This window comes from Anomaloglossus baeobatrachus, chromosome 6 (genome assembly GCF_048569485.1).
Source record: "Anomaloglossus baeobatrachus isolate aAnoBae1 chromosome 6, aAnoBae1.hap1, whole genome shotgun sequence".
NCBI lineage: Eukaryota > Metazoa > Chordata > Amphibia > Anura > Aromobatidae > Anomaloglossus > Anomaloglossus baeobatrachus.
Genome location: NC_134358.1, coordinates 421624417 through 421644068, shown reverse-complemented (window position 1 = coordinate 421644068; position 19652 = coordinate 421624417). Strand labels below are relative to the sequence as shown.

At 41.0% G+C, this 19652-nt stretch overlaps 1 protein-coding gene across 2 annotated transcripts in view; it reads left to right on the top strand.

The window, feature by feature from the left end:
- The window catches only part of LARS2 (leucyl-tRNA synthetase 2, mitochondrial), a 315249-nt gene that overhangs the window by 121647 nt on the left and 173950 nt on the right, over positions 1-19652 (top strand). For both annotated transcript variants that reach the window (XM_075316613.1, XM_075316614.1), the window contains exon 6: positions 8991-9080. In XM_075316613.1, the coding sequence (XP_075172728.1) occupies positions 8991-9080 (90 nt within the window). The remainder of the gene's footprint in view (positions 1-8990; positions 9081-19652) is intronic.

Sequence of the window (19652 nt, the reverse complement as noted above, 5' to 3'; positions counted from 1 at the left end):
CTGCTTTGTCTCCTCACTACGCCCTTGCCTGCCGATTCTGTTCCTGTTTAGCATCTCCTGGTTTTTGACCCTGCCTAACGACCACGGACTACAGCCTACCACAGGTAGTGATCTCTGGGGCTCTGTGTAATTCCAAATCCCTGTATAGGGGTTAAAGGGTTGCAGAGTTCTTGGGTTCCTGCTTTGTGAGCGGCTTTTCTCTAGACTCTCCTTACAGCCAGTCTGAGTCTGTGGCTCCAATCAGGCATTACACAAACATCTGCAATAGAATAATTACAATCAAGTACATCATTTTTAGAGTAAATAAAACAACAAATACATTTCTTTAGCCATAAAATTGGTTTCAGTCACCATCCAAATATATATTTTTTGGAAAACCAGAAAAATTCTCTGAAACGCAGATAATCAAAATTAAATTGAACAGCCATAAATCGTTTCACAGAAATATAGTATCTTAAGGATGAACAGAATCATTGCACGGTTGGGTCCAAACATGACAACTATTTACTTTATGATACCTCTCTAGTGTCATTGTCTAAGAAAGAAAGACCACCATTCACTGTGTGCTATAAACGCAAGTGATTATCTTCTTATTTTATTTTTTGCATTTTTGACAGTAATTTTACATTGGGAATTCTTGGCATATAATACCCACCCCCTCAGCCAAGACCAATGCTGTATCTGAGATATGTTCAATGGATTCCTTTAATTTCTGCATGTGTCATGGTGCATTGACTCCAGAAATCAGTTCCTAGCTTTTACTCATCAGCATGTGTGACATTTGACGAGCTGGAACCCTAGAGTATTAATCGTCTGTAAGGAAAATAATTATTAATAGCTGTAAATCAGTAGTCTAGTCATTTATTATTAAATGTTCAATTTCCAGAGGAATTAAGTGCCTTATCTTGTTCTCTGCTCTGACTCCACTATTTTTCCACATTATACAAACTTAAATGTTTCATTGAGAGGTAATTAAATCACTGTTGCCTGTAGGTGCCAGTCATACCATGCCAGGACCCAATTAAGATTATTTAGAGGCCTAGTATTACGAACTCCTGTAGATATCGTTAGCAAATGTGCCAAAACATTGAGACGCCAGTAGGAAAATCAAGGAAATAGTTTACCCAAAAAGTAAAAGAAAGGCCAGAATCAAGAGTGAAGTCCAGCATAGCTAATCCAAAATTTGGGATCAGAAGCTGGATTTAAGAATACAGGATATAGAACTTGAAGGGGTTGTCCAGCCAGGGACCCCCTACAGAATGCGCCTATTAGTATGGTATGGCTAGCCCTTCTGCCAAAAAACTTGTGACATGTATATTCTTCTCAGGGGCTTAGGCTACATCTTTCAGTACCAAAGTATGCAGTCTGCTCTGTTTATTGAAGGGTTTTTTTTTTTTGTTTTTTTTTTAATTTGTGCAATGTAGAAAAAACTCTACTTCCACGCCCAACCATTAACAAATGTACTACCTGCATTGATTGGTCTTGTCCTAATAGCCATACACTTCCACATAAACATCTGATGTCCATTCACTTTCCACATAGTTTGATAAATACTCATGTCTTTTTGATTAATTTCTTAAAGACTAGACATGGATAAAAAAAAATCCCTCCATGCTTCTGACATTTGCTTTAAAACCTGCATGACACAATATGTGTGAAACATCCTAAGGCCCTGTGCGCACACTTAGGTGTGGTTTTTGTTCTTAACCTTGCTGCAGTCCTTCCCTAGCAAAATCGATGGGAAAACCAAAATGCTGTGCGCACACTGCGGGTTTTTTTTTCCCCTACAGGTTTTGCTGCAGCTTTTCTGCAGCAAAAAAAGAATGAGCATGTACCTGCGTTTTTGCCATAGATAATGGTAAAAAAGTGGGTGCGGAATTCTGCCAGAGGGTGCGGATTTTTCTTAAGAAAAGCAAATTTCCCAGTGCGCACAGACCCTAATACTGAGGGTACTGAAGCAGGCTACAGCATTATTAGGAATTTAAAATGGTATTCTCTTCTTATAAAATTCTAGTATATTGATAGAACATGGCATCACACATATCTCTGTCACTATCCATGATCCATGGACCAGCCGTGGGTCTCCAGACCCAAATTCAATAGCCTCATCGGCATATATGAGGCTGTCGAGTTCAAGTCTAGGGACTAGCAGCCAAGTCCATGCATGGTGGTCTGAAGTTGGTGCATCTACTGCACGTTTCTTTCTCTGTATAGCAGTGCCCTGATGACCTTGTGTATAAACTGAATGTGGCTCTATTCAAGGAAATGAGGCCAGTGTATTCCTACATATCTTGAGTGTCTGGTAACTCTGTTGTACAAAGAAAATTTTAACGGGGCACAGTGCAAAACCAGTGCTGTGTCTCCTTTATTCTTAGGAGCATTGGGTTTTTGTGCTATTTGCTTATTTTATTTTTCTTAGTTTGAATATTGTTTTAAAGTACCACGCCATCTGTTTTTTTTATCAGCTCTGGAGTGGTGCTTTTGACCTAAGAACCCTGCTCCTACTGTTTGAGTCCAGCGTCTTCATCTTTTTTCGGCGTCGCTCCAGTCCCACGGCAACATCTTGTGCCTGCAATGTCTAACTGGCTGGAAGTCAGAAGTTACACCAGTAGCCCTCATTGCAATTCTATGAGAGCTAGAATGAGGCTATCATAGACTTGTATTGATTTGTGACCTCCGGCTCGCTCCCTGAAACAGCTGCCGACAGGTCCCAAAACACCGGAGGCCGGACGGACTGACGTTTGACACTGCAGCTGGTGAGTATAAGACTAGGAGCAGGGGAGTTATCTAAAGCACCACTCCAGCGGTGACATGAAAAAAAAACTAAACACTGGAGTGCAGCTTTAAAATTCGTCAGCCACATTAGCCATATTTATGTAGCTGCAAATATAATCATATGGCTTCATGAGTTTTTTTCCAGTGAGAAAGGAAATCACATGCTTTGTTAGTCAGAAATGAGCAGAGGAATTAAGATGAGCACATTTAGGTAATTCTACCCCTGAGTTTTTAGGCATTTTATATTGGTGTTTGTAAAATATCAGTAATTAGAGTTCACAACCATATGTGTATCACAGTCTAGTTCCCACCAGCAGAAGTTGAGAAGTCCCTTACAGAATTATTTCACATTTCCCTGCCAATTGGATCCATGGCAGTGTGATGAAGAGTTGGCTTTTCCATCTGTCTCGTTCCCCAGTTTCCTCAATACAATTACAAACATACCAGGTTCATTCTGCTCCATCACAAAGTGAATTACATCATTTTCCCAACACAGACTTCTTTCAAAACCATATAGAGAACTGCTCCCTCTCCTTTTGTAATTCTTCGATTTATTTTCGGCTTTTGAATTAAACCTTTTCTTTTGAGAATAAAAATATATTATTGTATGCACTTCTGTATTCATTTACTTTATTTCTGCTTCTGTCGACAGATGGCGTCGCACCTTCATTGCAGGCTCTACTTGGCGGCAGTGCATCAGTTTGGTAGTTGTTCTGGGACTAGAGATGTAATCCAGTCAAGGAGCTTTGGAGTTATTATCTCCTAACTTGTCATATAATTAGCTTTCTTCTATGACATCTGGGTGGGGTTGACAAGGGGTACCCTCTACTATTAGTTGCCAGTGATGAACTTTGTTAGACCTGGTTCACCCTTGAAATTAGCTCCTGGAATTCTGTGATACTTTTTCTTTGATCTTGGCATGTATATTGACTTTTCTTTTGCATCTCAATTCTGCTGCTGCTAGTGACCTCTCAACAGTGGCGTAACAAGGGTCTTTTGGGCCCTGGTAGAAAATTTGGACCAGAACCCACACTAGCATTTTGGTCAGATATACGGTGCCCCGTAATAATGTCCTCCATCCTGTTATAATGTCCCCCATGCTGGGCCTTTTACTAATTTTCTATTCTGGGCTACTTCATGTATTTATGTCCCCAGTCCTGGACCCCTTTGTTTAATAATGTTCCTCATCATGGGCCCTTGCTGTAATAATGTCTTCCATACTTGGCCCCTTCCTTTAATAATGTCTTCTGTCATTGGACCTTTGTGTAATTATGTCCCATGTTCTTTCACTTTCCTCCAAACAAGCTATTCTTCTTATCTGTTCTTATCTGTCTTCACTTCCAGCCCAGCATCCTCTTCCTTCTCTGTAGCCAGCGCAGAAGGGCAGGCAGCATATGGCGGTGACATCATGCGCCTACCGAGACGTGCCCACTGACATCATTTGCTGGCTTCTGGTTGGCCGGTGACCTGTATAGCGATTGCAGTGTAGAGAACTGGTGACGCTCTGCATCGCAATTACATTTCTGAGAACGCACATTCTGCTAAAAATCGCAGTGGTGTTGGAGTGCTCTCTGAGTCCACGGGCCTGGTTCTGGTCACAGAAGGTATGCCCCTGTCACTTGGTATTGCCGCCACCTCCTGATCATCTTTTCCAGTCTGCTTCAGCCATTAGACAGTTGGAGCCATATTGCCTAACACTGAGCCTTCAGGACAATCATACCTTTATAGTGTCCTCTTCTTCAAAGTTCTAAAAAGATTTTAACCAGTCATCTTTTATACAGTGGCATGCAAAAGTTTGAGCACCCCTGGTCAAGTTTACTGATATTCTGAACAATTAAGCAAGTTGAAGAAGAAATTATCTGTAAAAGCCATAAAGTTAAGGATAACACATATCCTCTGCATTTTAGACCAAAACAAAAATATATATATTTTTTACATTTTTAAATTCACAACAAAAAATAAACTTGGCCAATGCAAAATATTGGGTACCCTCCATGGTTAGTACCGCAGAACCCCCTTTGGCAAGTATCAAAGCTTGTAAATGTTTTTTGTAGCCAGCCAAGAGTCTTTCATTTCTTGTTTGAGGGATTTTCATGCTTTCTTCCTTGGAAAAGTCTTCTTGTTATGTAAGATTCCTGGGTCCTCTTGCATGCACTGCTCTTTTGCGGTCTAGCCACAGATTTTTAATGATGTTCAGATCAGGGGACTGTGAGGGCCATTGTAAAACCTTCAGCTTGTACCTTTTGACATAGGCTAATGTGGATTTTGAATTGTGTTTAGGATCCTTATCCATTTGTAGAAGTCATCCTCTTTTCAACTTCAGCTTTTTTACAGATGGTGTTATGTTTGCTTGAAGAATTTGTTAAACTTTAATTGAATCCATTCTTCCCTCTACCCGTGAAATGTTCCCAGTGCCATTGGATAGAACACAACCCAAAACATGATTAATCCCATGCTTAATGGTTGCCGAGATATTCTTGTCATGACATTCTGTCTCCTTTTTTTCCCCAAACATTTGGTTTGATCATTGTGAAGGAGTTCTATTTTAACCTCATCAGTTAACATGGCTTGTTTCCAAAATACATCAGTCTTGTTTAGATGTTATTTTGCATACTCTTCTGATGCTAAATTTTATGGTTAGGACGCAGGAGAGGTTTCTTCAGATGACTCTTCCATGAAGGCCATTTTTCTGTAGGTGTCTCTGAACAGTAGAACAATGTACCACAACTCCAGAGTCGGCTAAATCTTCCTGAAGGACTTTTGCAGTGAAGTGAAGATTCTGATTTCCCACTCTAGCAATCCTACGAGCAGCTCTCACAGAAATTTTGCTTGGTTTTCCAGACCCTATCCTGACCTCCACTGTTTCTGCAAGTGCCATTTCTGAATTACGTTTCGAACTGAGGAAAGGGTAACTTGAAAACATTTTGCTATTTTCTTCTAGCTTTCTTCTGCTTTGTGGGCCTTCACCATTTTGATTTTCAGAGTGCTAGGCAGCTGCTTTGAAAAACCCATGGCTGTTGTTTTATTTGCACAAGGTTAGAGGAAGCTGGGTTTTTATAAAGCTGTGAAATTTGCATCACCTGCCCTTTCCTAACTATGATAATGAAAAAGCCACAAACCTAACAGGCTAATTAAGGTCTGAAATGATAGTCAAAGTTATCTGAGCACACAAATCTCCAAGGGTGTTCAAACTTTTGCATTGGCCCATTTTCATTTTTGTAGTTTTTAAAATGTTAAAGATGAAAATATTTTTTTTTGTTCTTACCTAAAATATAAAGGAAATGTGTCATCTTTAACTTTATGCCTTTTAGAGATCATTTCATTTTCAACTTGATTAACTGTTCACAATAACAGTAATTTTGACCAGGGGTGCTCAGACTTCTGCATAGCACTGTATCTGGTTTGAGGAAGGCAACAAGAATACCATTACATCTTCCACAGAAGTCTGAGACAGATTTCTCAAGTCTTTGGATGGTAAGATTCCTTAGTCATGCAGTAATACATAAACTAACCCACATCTGTTGCTTAACTAGACATATTTGGCCCTCAAAACTCAAGAAACACTGGAGGACTTTCCACATGGATTCTGGAAGGGTTTGTGCAAACAGCATCTTTTTCAAGCGGATTCCACCTGGAACCCACCTAAACAAAAACAGTAAGAAAATGACAAAAAGAAAACACATATCCTCAGCAAAACAACTTGCATTGCATTTGGCTTTTGTAACTTCTTTTAACCACCTTAGGCTTTGAAATCCATGAGGAGGCTAAAGGAACTGACCTGACAATTCTTCAAATGACTTCTTCTTAAAAGCTGCCACTATATTATAAATAAAACTTAAAAAAAAGATGCTGGTGGCAAGGACGCATCAAAAACGAAAAAAAAAAAAAAGATAGAGAAGAAGACACTCCAGGGCAATTACACAAGCATTTCCTGAAGCATCTCCTGCTACAAAAACACTGCGGGTACACCAGCGTCTATAAGGCTGGAAACACATCTATGCGAGTAAAATCGGTCCGACTGGGCTGAAAAAAACTCGACTGATTTTAGTTCACGTTAGGTCCGAGTGCAACGCAAGTGCGATGCTTTTTCTGAATAAAATAATGATTTTACTAGCGTGTGTAATGCGTGTGTAATGTGTATTTTTTACGATTTACTGTCACTTACAGATTAATCATGGAAGGTGTCTCATAGACGCCTGGCATGATTAATCTAGGATTTAGTGGCAGCTATGGGCTGCCATTAACTCCTTATTACCCCGATTTGCCAACGCACCAGGGCAAATCGGGAAGAGCCGGGTACAGTCCCAGAACTGTCGCATCTAATGTATGCGGCAATTCTGGGCGGCTGCTGACTGATATTGTTAGGCTGGGGGGGCTCCCCATAACATGGAGCTCCCCATCCTGAGAATACCAGCCTTCAGCCGTATGGCTTTATCTGGCTGGTATTAAAATTGGGGGGACCGCATGCCAGTTTTTTTAATTATTTAATTAATTATTTCACTGCACAGTATAGACACGCCCACCGGCTCCTGTGATTGGTTGCAGTGAGACACCTGTCACTCAGCATGGGGGCGTGTCTCACTGCAACCAATCATAGGCGCCTGTGGGCGGGGAAAGCAGGGAATACGAGATTGTTTAATGAGCGGCCGGCTTTTTCAAAAGAGGAGAAGCCGACGGAGCAGTGTGAACGCCGTGCAGCGCTGCGCCGGAGATCGGTGAGTATGAGAGAGGGGGGGAGAGGGATAGACCGACAGACTGTGAGGGAGGGACAGAGATAGTGACCGACCGACAGAGAGAGAATAGAGACCAAGAGGGAGAGACCGACTGACAGAGAATAGTGATTGACAGACATTGGGAGACATCACTCGTTTCCAGTGTTTTAGGAAACATGCGAGAAATATATTTAGAAAATCGCATGTCACTAGGATGGTGGAAGTGCCGTCCCGTGACATCCGATTTTTTACACGCTCCCATAGACTTGCATTGGAGATACTCGCAGTAGAAACTCGCAAAAAAGCAGCATGCTGCGATTTTTTTCTCAGTCCGATTTGGACTGAGAAAAAAATTGCAGATGAGAGCTGAATCATTCACTAACATGTGTCCGATTCCAATGCGAGATTTTCTCGCATTGCTCTACTGCGAGAAACTCGCAAGTGAGAAGCAGCCCTAAGACAACGTGTCTACATACTCTAATGGTGGCCATATTAGTCATTAGGAGATTTTCCTTTAAACAGAAATAACTAAAAGGAAGAAAATCAGAAACCTTTGTTATTTATTTTTTTTATGAACAAACTAATTTTAATTTTTACTGTTTTGTTATTAAAATGATTTCCACAACAGTAATCTCAAATATATACTAGGTGCCTTAGTGGTTCTTAAGAACACTTGTTCTGCCCAGCTTCTTTCTAGTGCACTCCTAGTCAGTACATGCAGGAAAATAAAACAATATATGGGTATGTGCGCACACTTCAGTTTTGTTTCTCCAGCGAAAAATGCACCTCTGGCCGAAAAAAATGCATCAAAAAACACATGCGTTTTTTGCCTGCGGTTTTTAAAAAATTCTCAATGGCAAAACGCAGGGAAAAACCCAGAAAAGAAGTGACGTGCTGCTTCTTTTTTCTACAACCAAAACTGCAGGCAAAAAAAGAAACAACATGCGCACAGCCTTTCACATAGACTTTGCTGGAAAAGGTCATAGATGCAGTTTAGACCACAAGCTGCACCAAAAACGCAGCAAAAAAAGCAGCGTGAATTTTTCTTTTACTTTCTTTATGATGTGTTTTAGAGTGGCAGCTATTGGCTAGAGATCTAATCAATTAATTAATTTCTTGAAAGTCACTTTTCTTTTTTTCGTCTTTAGGTATTTGCTGATATTTTTGCACCAAATTTTTCTTTAAAATGTGTCTAATAGTTTGTGAATTTGGCAAAAAATAAATGCTCTTCATTAATTTTTTTTGACCTTTTTGTTAACTTTTCAGCTTCAAAAATTGATATATACATACACTGTGTGTGTGTGTATATATATATATATATATATATATATATATATATATATATATATATATATATATATATATATATATATATATATACAGTATATCTATATATTTAGGGTGTATATAATAAAGTTGTGAATTCTGTAAAATGAAAATGTTTTTTATGTTATCGTTTTTTGTTTTGTTTTTTTATTTATTATCACTTTTTTGTCTCTCTAGGATATCAGCACATGCTCTCCTGAGTATTATAAGTGGACACAGTATTTGTTTGTGAAGATGTTTGAATCTGGACTCGTTTACCAGAAAGAGGTAATTGGCGCTTGTACATCGCTTGCATACTTTTCCTAATTAAATTTTTATGGTCAAATAATAACATATCAGATTATTTAAATGGGTCGTGTAGTGAAACCAGGTACTAGCTCACCTCTCCCCCCATTGCACACATCGCAGTCCATATTGGCGTCTTCCGACACAAGCTTGTTCTCTCCTAAGTTTCATGCAGTCGTAGTTGACTCTAGTTTATACAGTGATACATCCTGGGGAAAATGCACAGCGTGTTTTCACCTGTGATTGTGATGGGGGCAAAACAGGTTCAAAAAGTAAAAAAAGGTACAATGGTAATATTAATATCATGTATTTATTTTTGAATGATTGCTTTAAGAGTTAAAGAAAATGTGTTGTCACCTTTTTTTGCTATTTTCCTTAACCCTTTCATGATGCGTCCGTTTTTGCCCTTTCGTTTTTCCACTACTTCTTCCAAAAGTAACAACGTTTTGATTTTTCTGTCCATATATACATAAGAGGGCTTGTTTTTTGCTGGACAATTTCAATGGCATCATTCATTTTTACTACATAATGTACTGTAAAATGGGTTAAAAAAAATTCCAAGTGCGTTAAAATTGTTAAAAACAAAAATGCAATTCTGACATTGTTTTTTTGGGAATTGTTTTTATGGTGCACACTATGTGGTAAAAATAACCTGGACAGTAGGATTCTCCATCAGTATGCTTATGGTGATACCTAACATTTTTTTGGTTGATGGAGCCATTGTGACGGCTTATTTTTTTGTGGGGTGAGACAACGCTTTTTTTTATTGATACCATTTTGGGATAGTTGAGATATGGAGAAAAGATTTGCCAAAAAGCAGGATCACCCCAAAAATATACATCTTTATTAAAGTGTCTGCAAAAACTCAAACAACAGTAAAAACATTTAAAACCACATTTTAAAGAAACATCCTATAGAGTACACATAATAATGTACAGCAATAGATGAACAATAGCACATATCATAAAGAGGCATACCATAATAAATGAAAATGACACAAGTAGTTTTAGCCTAAGAGTATGAAGATCTGGAAATAACAGACGTACAATGCCACTGCTGGTACCACCATCAAAGAGGCCCTGATGTGCAAAAAGAACCTAGATAATGAATCAAGCACAACACGTAAGGAAAGAATGCCTAGGATCCAGCAGTGGAAAAAGATGAAACCTATAACCAAGAGCAAGAAATAAAAAAAATACTTATCAAGGTGACCATGTGCTCTAAAGAATAAGGGAGGCTGTTGGCTGTTTACGGTGTTCACCAATTAGGTTATTTATATATTTTAATAGATCAGACTTTTCTGAATGTGGCTATACAACATATGTGTATTTTATGAATTTTTGTTATTTTTAATTTTAATGGGGGAAAAAGGGGGTGATGTAATGAATGAAATGAGGTGCACTGCTTATGTCATATACTATAGTGGCGGGGGTGCTCCATGCTTGTGAAATAACCATTTAAAACAAAGCATAGAAGGAGCGCACCACCAACAATCACAATTAATTATTAAATAAACCACACAAGTTAAAAGCACATAAAATCACTAAATGCCAAAGATGTTAAACATGAGCCAACAACAGATAACAAATAACCCCACCAGTAGTGCAATGCTATAATATTCCATATTTCGACCTCCGTTATTGTAAAAAAATAGAATAAATGTTGGACAGCATGGGAAGAATATATACTCCACAAATAGTACTTTAGTACACTGGATATATAAACAGACAGACCCCCCAAAAGCACGACTAAATAAGTGGACCATTGAATGAATTCACTCCTGCTGGTTGTGCCCTGTGAAGGAGGGAAAATGAATCCAGTGTGAATAGAGGGGTGAAACCCACTTGTGCCCAGAGACCCATCTGGATATTGGGAATCCAAAAAGTTGCCTAGTTATCAGCAATGCTTGGGACCCAAAAAGCTAGATTACAGATTGGGCTACTGAGGTATAATCATCCTCCGACGCGTATCACAGCTGCAAATGCGGCTTCATCAGGGAAAAGCATACAGCTGAGCGCTTTGTGCATACTATATCTACACAATCTCATTATCAAAAAAACGCAGTACCTGTGCGTGAGGATGTCATATGACATACCATGTGCTCGTGGGGTCGGCGTCTGAACAGTGGAGAGGCCGAAAGTTACAAGGATCAGGAGAGCACTTCCTTTTCCTTCTGTATACACATGCACAGGTGAGTCCACTATTTGACCGCTAGTCGCTGAGTAATTCTGGATGAGTGTAGTGCTCAACCATTGTGTAAGGTGGTGCACGCACATTATCCAGGACAAGAAAAAGGGGGTCATCTGAACTTTTATGGGTGTTTTTTCATTTATTTATTTTTTTAATTTTACTTTATATTGTACTTATTAGTTCCCTTAGAGAACTTCAACCATTGATCGTGTCATCATTTGTGCTATATATAGCAATACCAGGGTAATGCTGTATATAGCAAAAATCAAGGTCTTCTTTGAAGCTTAGCCACAAGGCTTCGTTTCAAGGGTGCTCCATAATGACAAGCACAGATGTCATATCAACCCATGGGTGCCCCGCCATCACGTCACAGGCATGTAGAATGACGTGCCTCATGCCAGCGCTCTGTTAATGCCACTGTGGGAGTTTGACAGTGGCATTTTACAGGTTAACACGCAGCCATTATCTGCTGGGTATGAGGTGAGCTCACCCTGTGATCCCGCTCCATATACCCACTACTGACTTGCATAATACATGGACAGCAAACATCGGTAAGGGGTTAAAGAAAGCATAAGGTGGTGACACACGAGCATCTTTTCATGTTTTACCTGAGATGTGTTTTTTGACAATTCTACACTTTATTACTTGCGCTTCTGGCATTTTGATGCCTCAATATCTACATGCTTTCCATGCCCACCAACTGCTGCTTGGCAGATGTCTTCATATTTTTGTCATTTAGTGGCTGGGGTGAGGTTATTTTACAGCCAGGCTTAGACTGGCCCACAGGGGAAGTGGTGAATTCCCCGGTGGGTCCCTATGCAAGAGTGGGCCTCTCAACACCCTATATGAGCAGTTGATTTTTTATATACAGACATAGGAAACATCTTGTCATTCACTTATCAAATTACCCAGTTTACTATTATAGAAGCACAGGTACATTTTTGATTGAAAATCATGTAATATTTGCATGCAATGAACTGTGGGCCCCTGGAGTCAATGCTACTGGTGGGCTCTTGGCATCCTAGTCTGAGACTTCCACAGCTAATAAATACCAAGTAAGGCTTTATGCGCACGCTGCGTTTTTTTGCCATGTTTTACCACGTCTTTGGTGCAGCTTGTTGCCTAAAACTGCATGTCTTTCCTTCCCCAGCAAAGTCTATGAGAATTCAGAAATGCTGTGCGCATGTTACTTCTTTTTTCCTTGCAGTTATGGGTGCAGAAAACGAAGTAGCATGTCAATTCTTTGTCCATTTTTGACCAGTGTTTTAGTGATGGGTGGACTCGCAGATACCCGAGATCAGCAGGTCTAACCGGGTTAAAAAATGGCCCGGAATTGATCCCAGGGATCTGGCCTGATGCCGGTTCCCATATACCTCTATGGGGGCCAAAATCCGGCACTTAAAATGGTGGTGGAAAGGATAATGAGATAGAAGCAAGCACGTTATACTTACTGCATCTCCGGCACGGCTGTAAGTGCTTCGGTGGCTGCTTATTCCGGAGTCGATCATTAGTCTCATGCATTTTCACTCCTTACCCTGCTCACCGGCGTCTCGGATTGGCTGCAGTCAGAATCCACCCCCAGACAGTGCCTGTGATTGGTTGGACACTTTGGGTCTATCATGGTATAAAAATAAAAGATTTGGTGTAGGGTCCCCCAAATTATTATACCCATCTGAGATAAATCCCACAGTTACAGGTTTTAGACCCCAGCCGTGCGCCTATCTTGGCTGTGTATTAAAATAAGAGGAACTGGATGCAATATTTTTTTTTTTTTTTTTTAGTTATGTAAAAAAAATTAAACCAACGTACAGCCCCCAATTTTGATACCCAGCCATGAAAAGGAACCATTCAATTGGGCTTCCCAGCCTAAAAATAGTAGCCTACAGCCATCCAGAATTGCAGCATTCATTGGATGCAACATTCTCGGCACTTTACCAGACTCTTTCTGATTGCCCTGGTGCGATGGCAATCAGGGTAATAAGTGGTTAATGTCAGCTCACAGCTGCCAATAAGACCTGATTAGTAATGTGAGGTGCTTATGAGACCCCCCCATTACTAATCTGTAAGTGAAAAGAAATAAAGATAAACACCAAAAAAAATTTGCAAAAAAAGACAATAGAGCACCCTCTTTCACCTCTTTATTAACCCCCGAAAATACCCCTGAAGTTACGACGTAATCCACACGAGGTCCCACGACGATCCCAGATTTGCTACATCTGAGCCGCATGATCAGTGGTTGCGTCACTCAGGTTAGTTGCGGTCACAGCTGGAGGTTCACACGGTCCTCCACCTGTGACCGCAGATAACTTGAAGTCACCTAAGGTCAAGTTCCAAAAAATGCGCAAAAAAGTTAAGCATTTTTGGATGCGATTTCTGGCACAAGGTGCATTTTTTTTGCTAGAGGGTGTTTTTTGGTGAAGGCACAAGACTGCAGCATTATTGCAAGGGATAATAGTGGAAATTTCTGACATGCTACACAGAGAGCACATATAATACACGCAACACTTTTGGGGTACACAATTATGTACATTCTAGTTTTGTTTGAATATTTGTTACTTTATTTAGCTATGATTACATTTTTATGCATTGCAGAATTACTACACAGCATGTCTGCAGTTTATGTGCCTCTTCATTCTTCCAAAATACATTGCACACATTCACATTATATAGTCACTACTGGTAGAAAGAAATAATTAGAGCCAAACACTGAAGGGATTGACTGTCGGAGTGAAAGGGCACAGCAGTTCACAGGAGTGAATCCGTAGAGGACAGATTAAAGAATAAAGATAAATAGGATTAACACTAGTGGTAAGGATTTTGAGAATAGAGACTGAAAAAGTAATACATGGATAATAGTGAGATCAATGCTTGTAGAGGCTTAGGGCAGAGAATTGTGGCAGACAATGATAAAAAGAGTGACATGGATATAGGTAGTAAATTGAGAGAGGAACACACGGGTCCTTAGAAAAAAAAGGAAAAGGCAATGTGTTAAAATAAAAATGACTGGCAATCTCAGAGTGAATGCTGTAAAATGAATGATAAAATTGTCGACGCTGAGACTTGGGTTGTGTTTTTAATAGTCAGTAATGGGAGCAGTAAGGCAAGTGGTCCTAGATCTGTACGGAAAGAAAACGATGAGGGATAATCAAAGGTTTAGCTTGAAAAGAAAGAAGAGCAGCATTCAGAGATAAAAAAAAAAGACGCGATCTAAGTATTTGAACCCTAAAGAGAAGTTAAAAAAAGGAGAAAGCATCCTCTTAGGTAGGAAAGATCAGAGGGGGAGCCAATCAGTTTACAGTTTATTTTTTAAGAATAACATTAAAGGAATAAGATCACCGTTAAAGGGAATCTGTCACCAGGTTTCTGCTACTCCATTTAAGAGCAGTGTCACTTACTTTACTGGGTGCTGCAATTTTATCTGCTGCAAATCTCAAAGTTCTCTGAATGCTAAGCTCTGTATAACCCCCAGAACACACACACACACACATACATACCTGCACACACACACACACCTACACACACACACACACACACACACCCCTACACACACACCCCTACACACACACACACACACACCACTGATTGGCAGCTTTCTGTGTACACTGATCATAGGCAGAGAGCTGCCCATCAGTAGAATGGTCAGGGTTGGACTAACATGGTTCAGCAGTATGAGAGGACTTTTCATCCCTGACATCATGTGTCAAGGGGTAGTCGGTAGGCTTCGATACACAATAGACAGTCAGTAAAGTCCATCGATATCAGCGAGTTTGCCAACGACCATTTGGATATTTATAATCTCATTCGAGGACCATACAAATTACCAACTTAAAATTTATCCTGTCGTATTTGATCTAACATTTAATTAACTCAACTTGAATGTCATGGCTGGAATTGCTACTCTTTTTTGATGCGCATGATATTAGTTGGTATTGATAACGTTGCTAGTCGCCACTACTTTTTCAGGTTTGCATTGGTCTGGAGTGCAGCCAAATATTTGTGATAAGTTTTGGAAAAAACTTGCAGCAATAAGTTGTTCCAAACACAAGATGTATATTAAACTGCACGTCTCCTTACAGCGGGAAATTCATCAATGCTCCCTTCATGTTTTTAGAATGCAAGCAGTATGAGGTTTTCAGTATACATAGGGTACACTGGGGCTTCTATTTATACATCACATAGGAGACACTGACTCTGTTGTATACAAGGTGGCCATAAAATAACCTGAGGTGTTTGGAGCTGTGTGCAGACTGACCCAGTGGACAGCATTGGCTGAAAATTGGTATATATGCTATTCAAGAAATGGGGAAACGGAAGGTATCTTTAAAAAAAAATTTATACCAAATCTCCCCACCAGGTGAAAAAGTGCAGCTGTACAGTGAGCGAGTGGCCCAAAAACCTTGTGCCGATAATTGGAGATGTCACAATTATTCCACAGACTAGCATAACTGCTCAATATGGCCGCCATCATGCATAGTGACCATGCTCATCCTATGCAGAACATGCTCGACGCTTGCGTGTAACATGTCTGGTGGGACGCTGCGCACTTCCAAAATGATGCGGTCTTTAAGGTCAGCCAAGGTGTCGACATTTGCCCAATAAATACGCTCTTTTAAGTGTCCCCACAACCAGAAATCACAAGGATTGAGATCGGGCGAATGCGGTGGCCATGTGTTAGAGAAAGAACGGCTCAAAATACTGTCATCTGGAAAATGTGCACACAGAACGTTCTTCACACGATTTGCAGTGTGAGGAGGTGCTCCATCATGCATGAAGGTTGTTGTCTGAAGACACTGCCGCTGTTGGAGTTGTGGAACGACCATTGTTTCCAGCATTGTCTGGTATCTCGCTGCTGCCACGGAACAGGTAGCAACCCCAGTTGGCCTAATTTCTTCGTAAAAGAACGGTCCGAGGATGAATGATGAGGTGAAGCCACACCAAATGGCTACCTTTGGTGAATGCAGTGGAACCCCCTTGACCACTTGTGGATTTTCGGTAGCCCATATGAGACAGTTTTGTGTGTTCACCTTTCCATTCAGGTAAAAATGTGCTTTGGCGCACCACACAACATTCCATGGCTAATTGCCATCCACTTCCACTCTTGCCAGAAACATGAATGCAAATGTCATGCGGGTATACTTGTCACGAGGAAGAAATTGTTGACGGCTAATTTTGTACAGGTATGCCCACAAGACCTTTTGGAGAACTTTCCACACTGTGCTGTTCTGGAGCCCCAATTGCCAGGAAACACTGCATGCACTGCTGTTCCCAGCAGGGTTGTTCGTGCCCTGTTCCACGGCGGCAGTGGCAATGTCCTCCACAACGTTTCTGCTTACCGGTTGTCGCCTGCGCCCTGGCTAAACACTCAGTAACCCTGTTGCCTCAAAATGTGTCATCACCTGTCTCAGCGAATTGACAGCCATTGGACGCCTACGTGTGTTAAGGTCTTTCAAACAACGAAAGGCTCTCAGTGCAGCTGTAGCATTCCTGGCATTCTCATAAAACAACCGCTCTAATAGCGCACAATCTGGCAAAGAGACAGGCATCTTGCAGACTGAGTTGCAAGGCATGCTCACAGTACAGCGCCACTTATTCACCTGGTGGGCAGTTTTGGTATAACTTTTTTTTTTAGATGCCTTCCGTTTCCCCATGCCTTGAATAGCATACATAATAATTTTTAGCCAATTCTGTCCACTGGGTCAGTCTGCACATGGCTCCAAACACCTTAGGTTATTTTATGGCCACCTTGTACATCACATAGAATACACTGGGGCTCCTATATTTATATCAAATAGGAGACACTAAAGGGGGCTTTACAAGCAACGACATCGCTAACGAGATGTCGTTGGGGTCACGGAATTCGTGACGCACATCCGGCCTCGTTAGCATTGTCGTTCCGTGTGAAACGTGCGAACGACCGCTAGCGATCAAAAATACTCACCTAATCGTTGATTGTTGACACGTCGTTCTAATCCCAAATATCATTGATGTTGCAGGACGCAGGTTATTCGTCGTTCCTGAGGCAGCACACAACGTTAGGTGTGACACCTCAGGAACGAGGAGCAACACCTTACCTGCGTCCTCCGGCAACTAGGTGGGCATCACTTTCTTTCGACTGCTCTCCGCCCCTCCACTTTCATTGGATGGCTGCCGTGTGATGTCGCTGTGACGCCGCACAAACTGCTCCCTTAGAAAGGAGGCAGTTCGCCGGCCACAGCGATGTCGCTAGGCAGGTAAGTACGTGTGACGGATCCTAGCGATGTTGTGCGCCACGGGCATCGATTTGCCCGTGATGCACAACCGACGGGGGCGGGTGCTTTCACCAGCGACATCGCCAGCGATGTCGTTGCGTGTAAAGCAGCCTTTAGACTGTAGAATACATCACATAGGAGATAGTGGGGCTGCTATACATGCATATCATAGGGAGACACTTACACTGCTATATATAGAAATCACATAGGAGACACTGAGACTGCTGTATACATCACATGGAAGCCACTGGAACTACTATATATCCATTATAAAGGAGACACAGATTGCTCTATACATCACATAGGAGATACTGAGGCTGCTCTACATGATTATTATTACCGTATTTTTTGGAGCACCATTGCATCCATGGTACTGTACATGTGAAAAGGGGTTTGCATACAAAATACAAATAACAAACTTACATTAACAGACTGGAGCAGAGGGGAGAAGGGCCCTGCCCTTATGGGATTACAGTCTACAGAGTCAGTAATAGGAGCAGTAAGGCAAGTGTTTTAAAATTTACCATATTTTTCTGACTATAAGACGTACTTTTTATCAAGATAACATCTTGCTACAATTTAAGTGTGTCTTATAGTACACAGTCAGTAAGGTCAGCAGCAGTGCCAGACCTCCCTGTCTGCTTCCTTAAATCATAGGAGCACAGCCCTTATGAATGTTCCACCTTTCCACTGAGATAAGTAAGCGGCTCAACAGTTCTCTCTCGATCTACGTAATTAATGCTGAGCAGAAGAGACTGACCTCAGCTTGTTACGGTTAATGGAATGGATCTTTGGTGCACAGGCTGAAAATAAATATATCTGTCACACATGCATAACCATTTTATTTACATTTAGCAGAAGAGTTTCGGTCTCCCAGACAAAAGCTGATCTCCTGCATTTTCACATTACTCTGTCTGTGCACCATATATGTAATGCTGCCATTATTTGCCCACATTTATGTTTTTGTCATTAAGAGCACAAAAAAATCAGTATATTTCAGGGCTAGATATGAGCAAACCTGAGGTTTGATTTTCAAACCAAATACCAACTTAAAAAATCAAAGTTCAGGTTCGGGGGTTCAGGTGCTTTACGTGCAAACTGCACTCATGCGAGCAGCACTATACTCAGGTACGTTTGGTGCTCAGCCCTGTGCAAGCCGCTTACATTGTTTGAACGGCACACACTGGGGGTAACAACATCGTGATAACATGTAGTGTGCAACCCAAAAAATTGTTTTTAAAAAGGCAAGATAGGAGTCACTGAGACTGCACTATACATCACATCGGAGACACTGGGCATGGAGCATATACATCACATAGGAAATGCTGGGGCATATACATCATATAGGAGACACCGGGACTGGAGTTTATACATCATATAGGATACACTGGAAAATATAAATCAGATACGAGATGCTGGGGCTGTAGCTTATACATCACATGGGAGATGCTGGGGCTGCTGTCTTCATTGGTGGAACGGGAGCCCAGACTGTGTCAACTCCACCCAAAAATATATCTTAATGTTGGCACTGGCCAGCTTCAGGACATAATCCTTCATTACATGTACTGCAGCGTTCTGAAGTGAACGATGCATGCACGGGCTCGTTGTATAAGGAGGAATTCAAGACCCGAGTTCTGTCTTCAGGAATGTGCCTGGGGGCCGGACAAAAGGATATTGCAGGTTGAAAAAGGCCTTTGGGCTGGAGATTCCCTGCCAAAGTTCTAATGTGTATGGGCCTTAACACTTTTGGCTCATCTTGACTGCTAGTGCTCCCAGTTTGCTTTTGATCCCAAAGTTGTAACTTGTCTTTACCAATTAGTTTAGTTCAGTGAGGCAACAACCATAGCCAAAACCTGTCTTTGTCTTTGTGACTAAAGCATATATTAACCAAAGACTGCTTTCCTCTACATTGATGGGAAGATATTATTGTTACATAGGAGATTGTATCACCGAATGCCGAAAGAGATCCATATAATTATCAGTGTTGCCCACATTTTAAACAGTGACAATACTGTGGCCTTTATCACAAGTGCCAGCTGAGTTTCTCGTAAAATCAGGGCCATCAGAGTACCCCATCCATTATTATTAGAGCCAGCAGCGTGCCACTTATTTATGT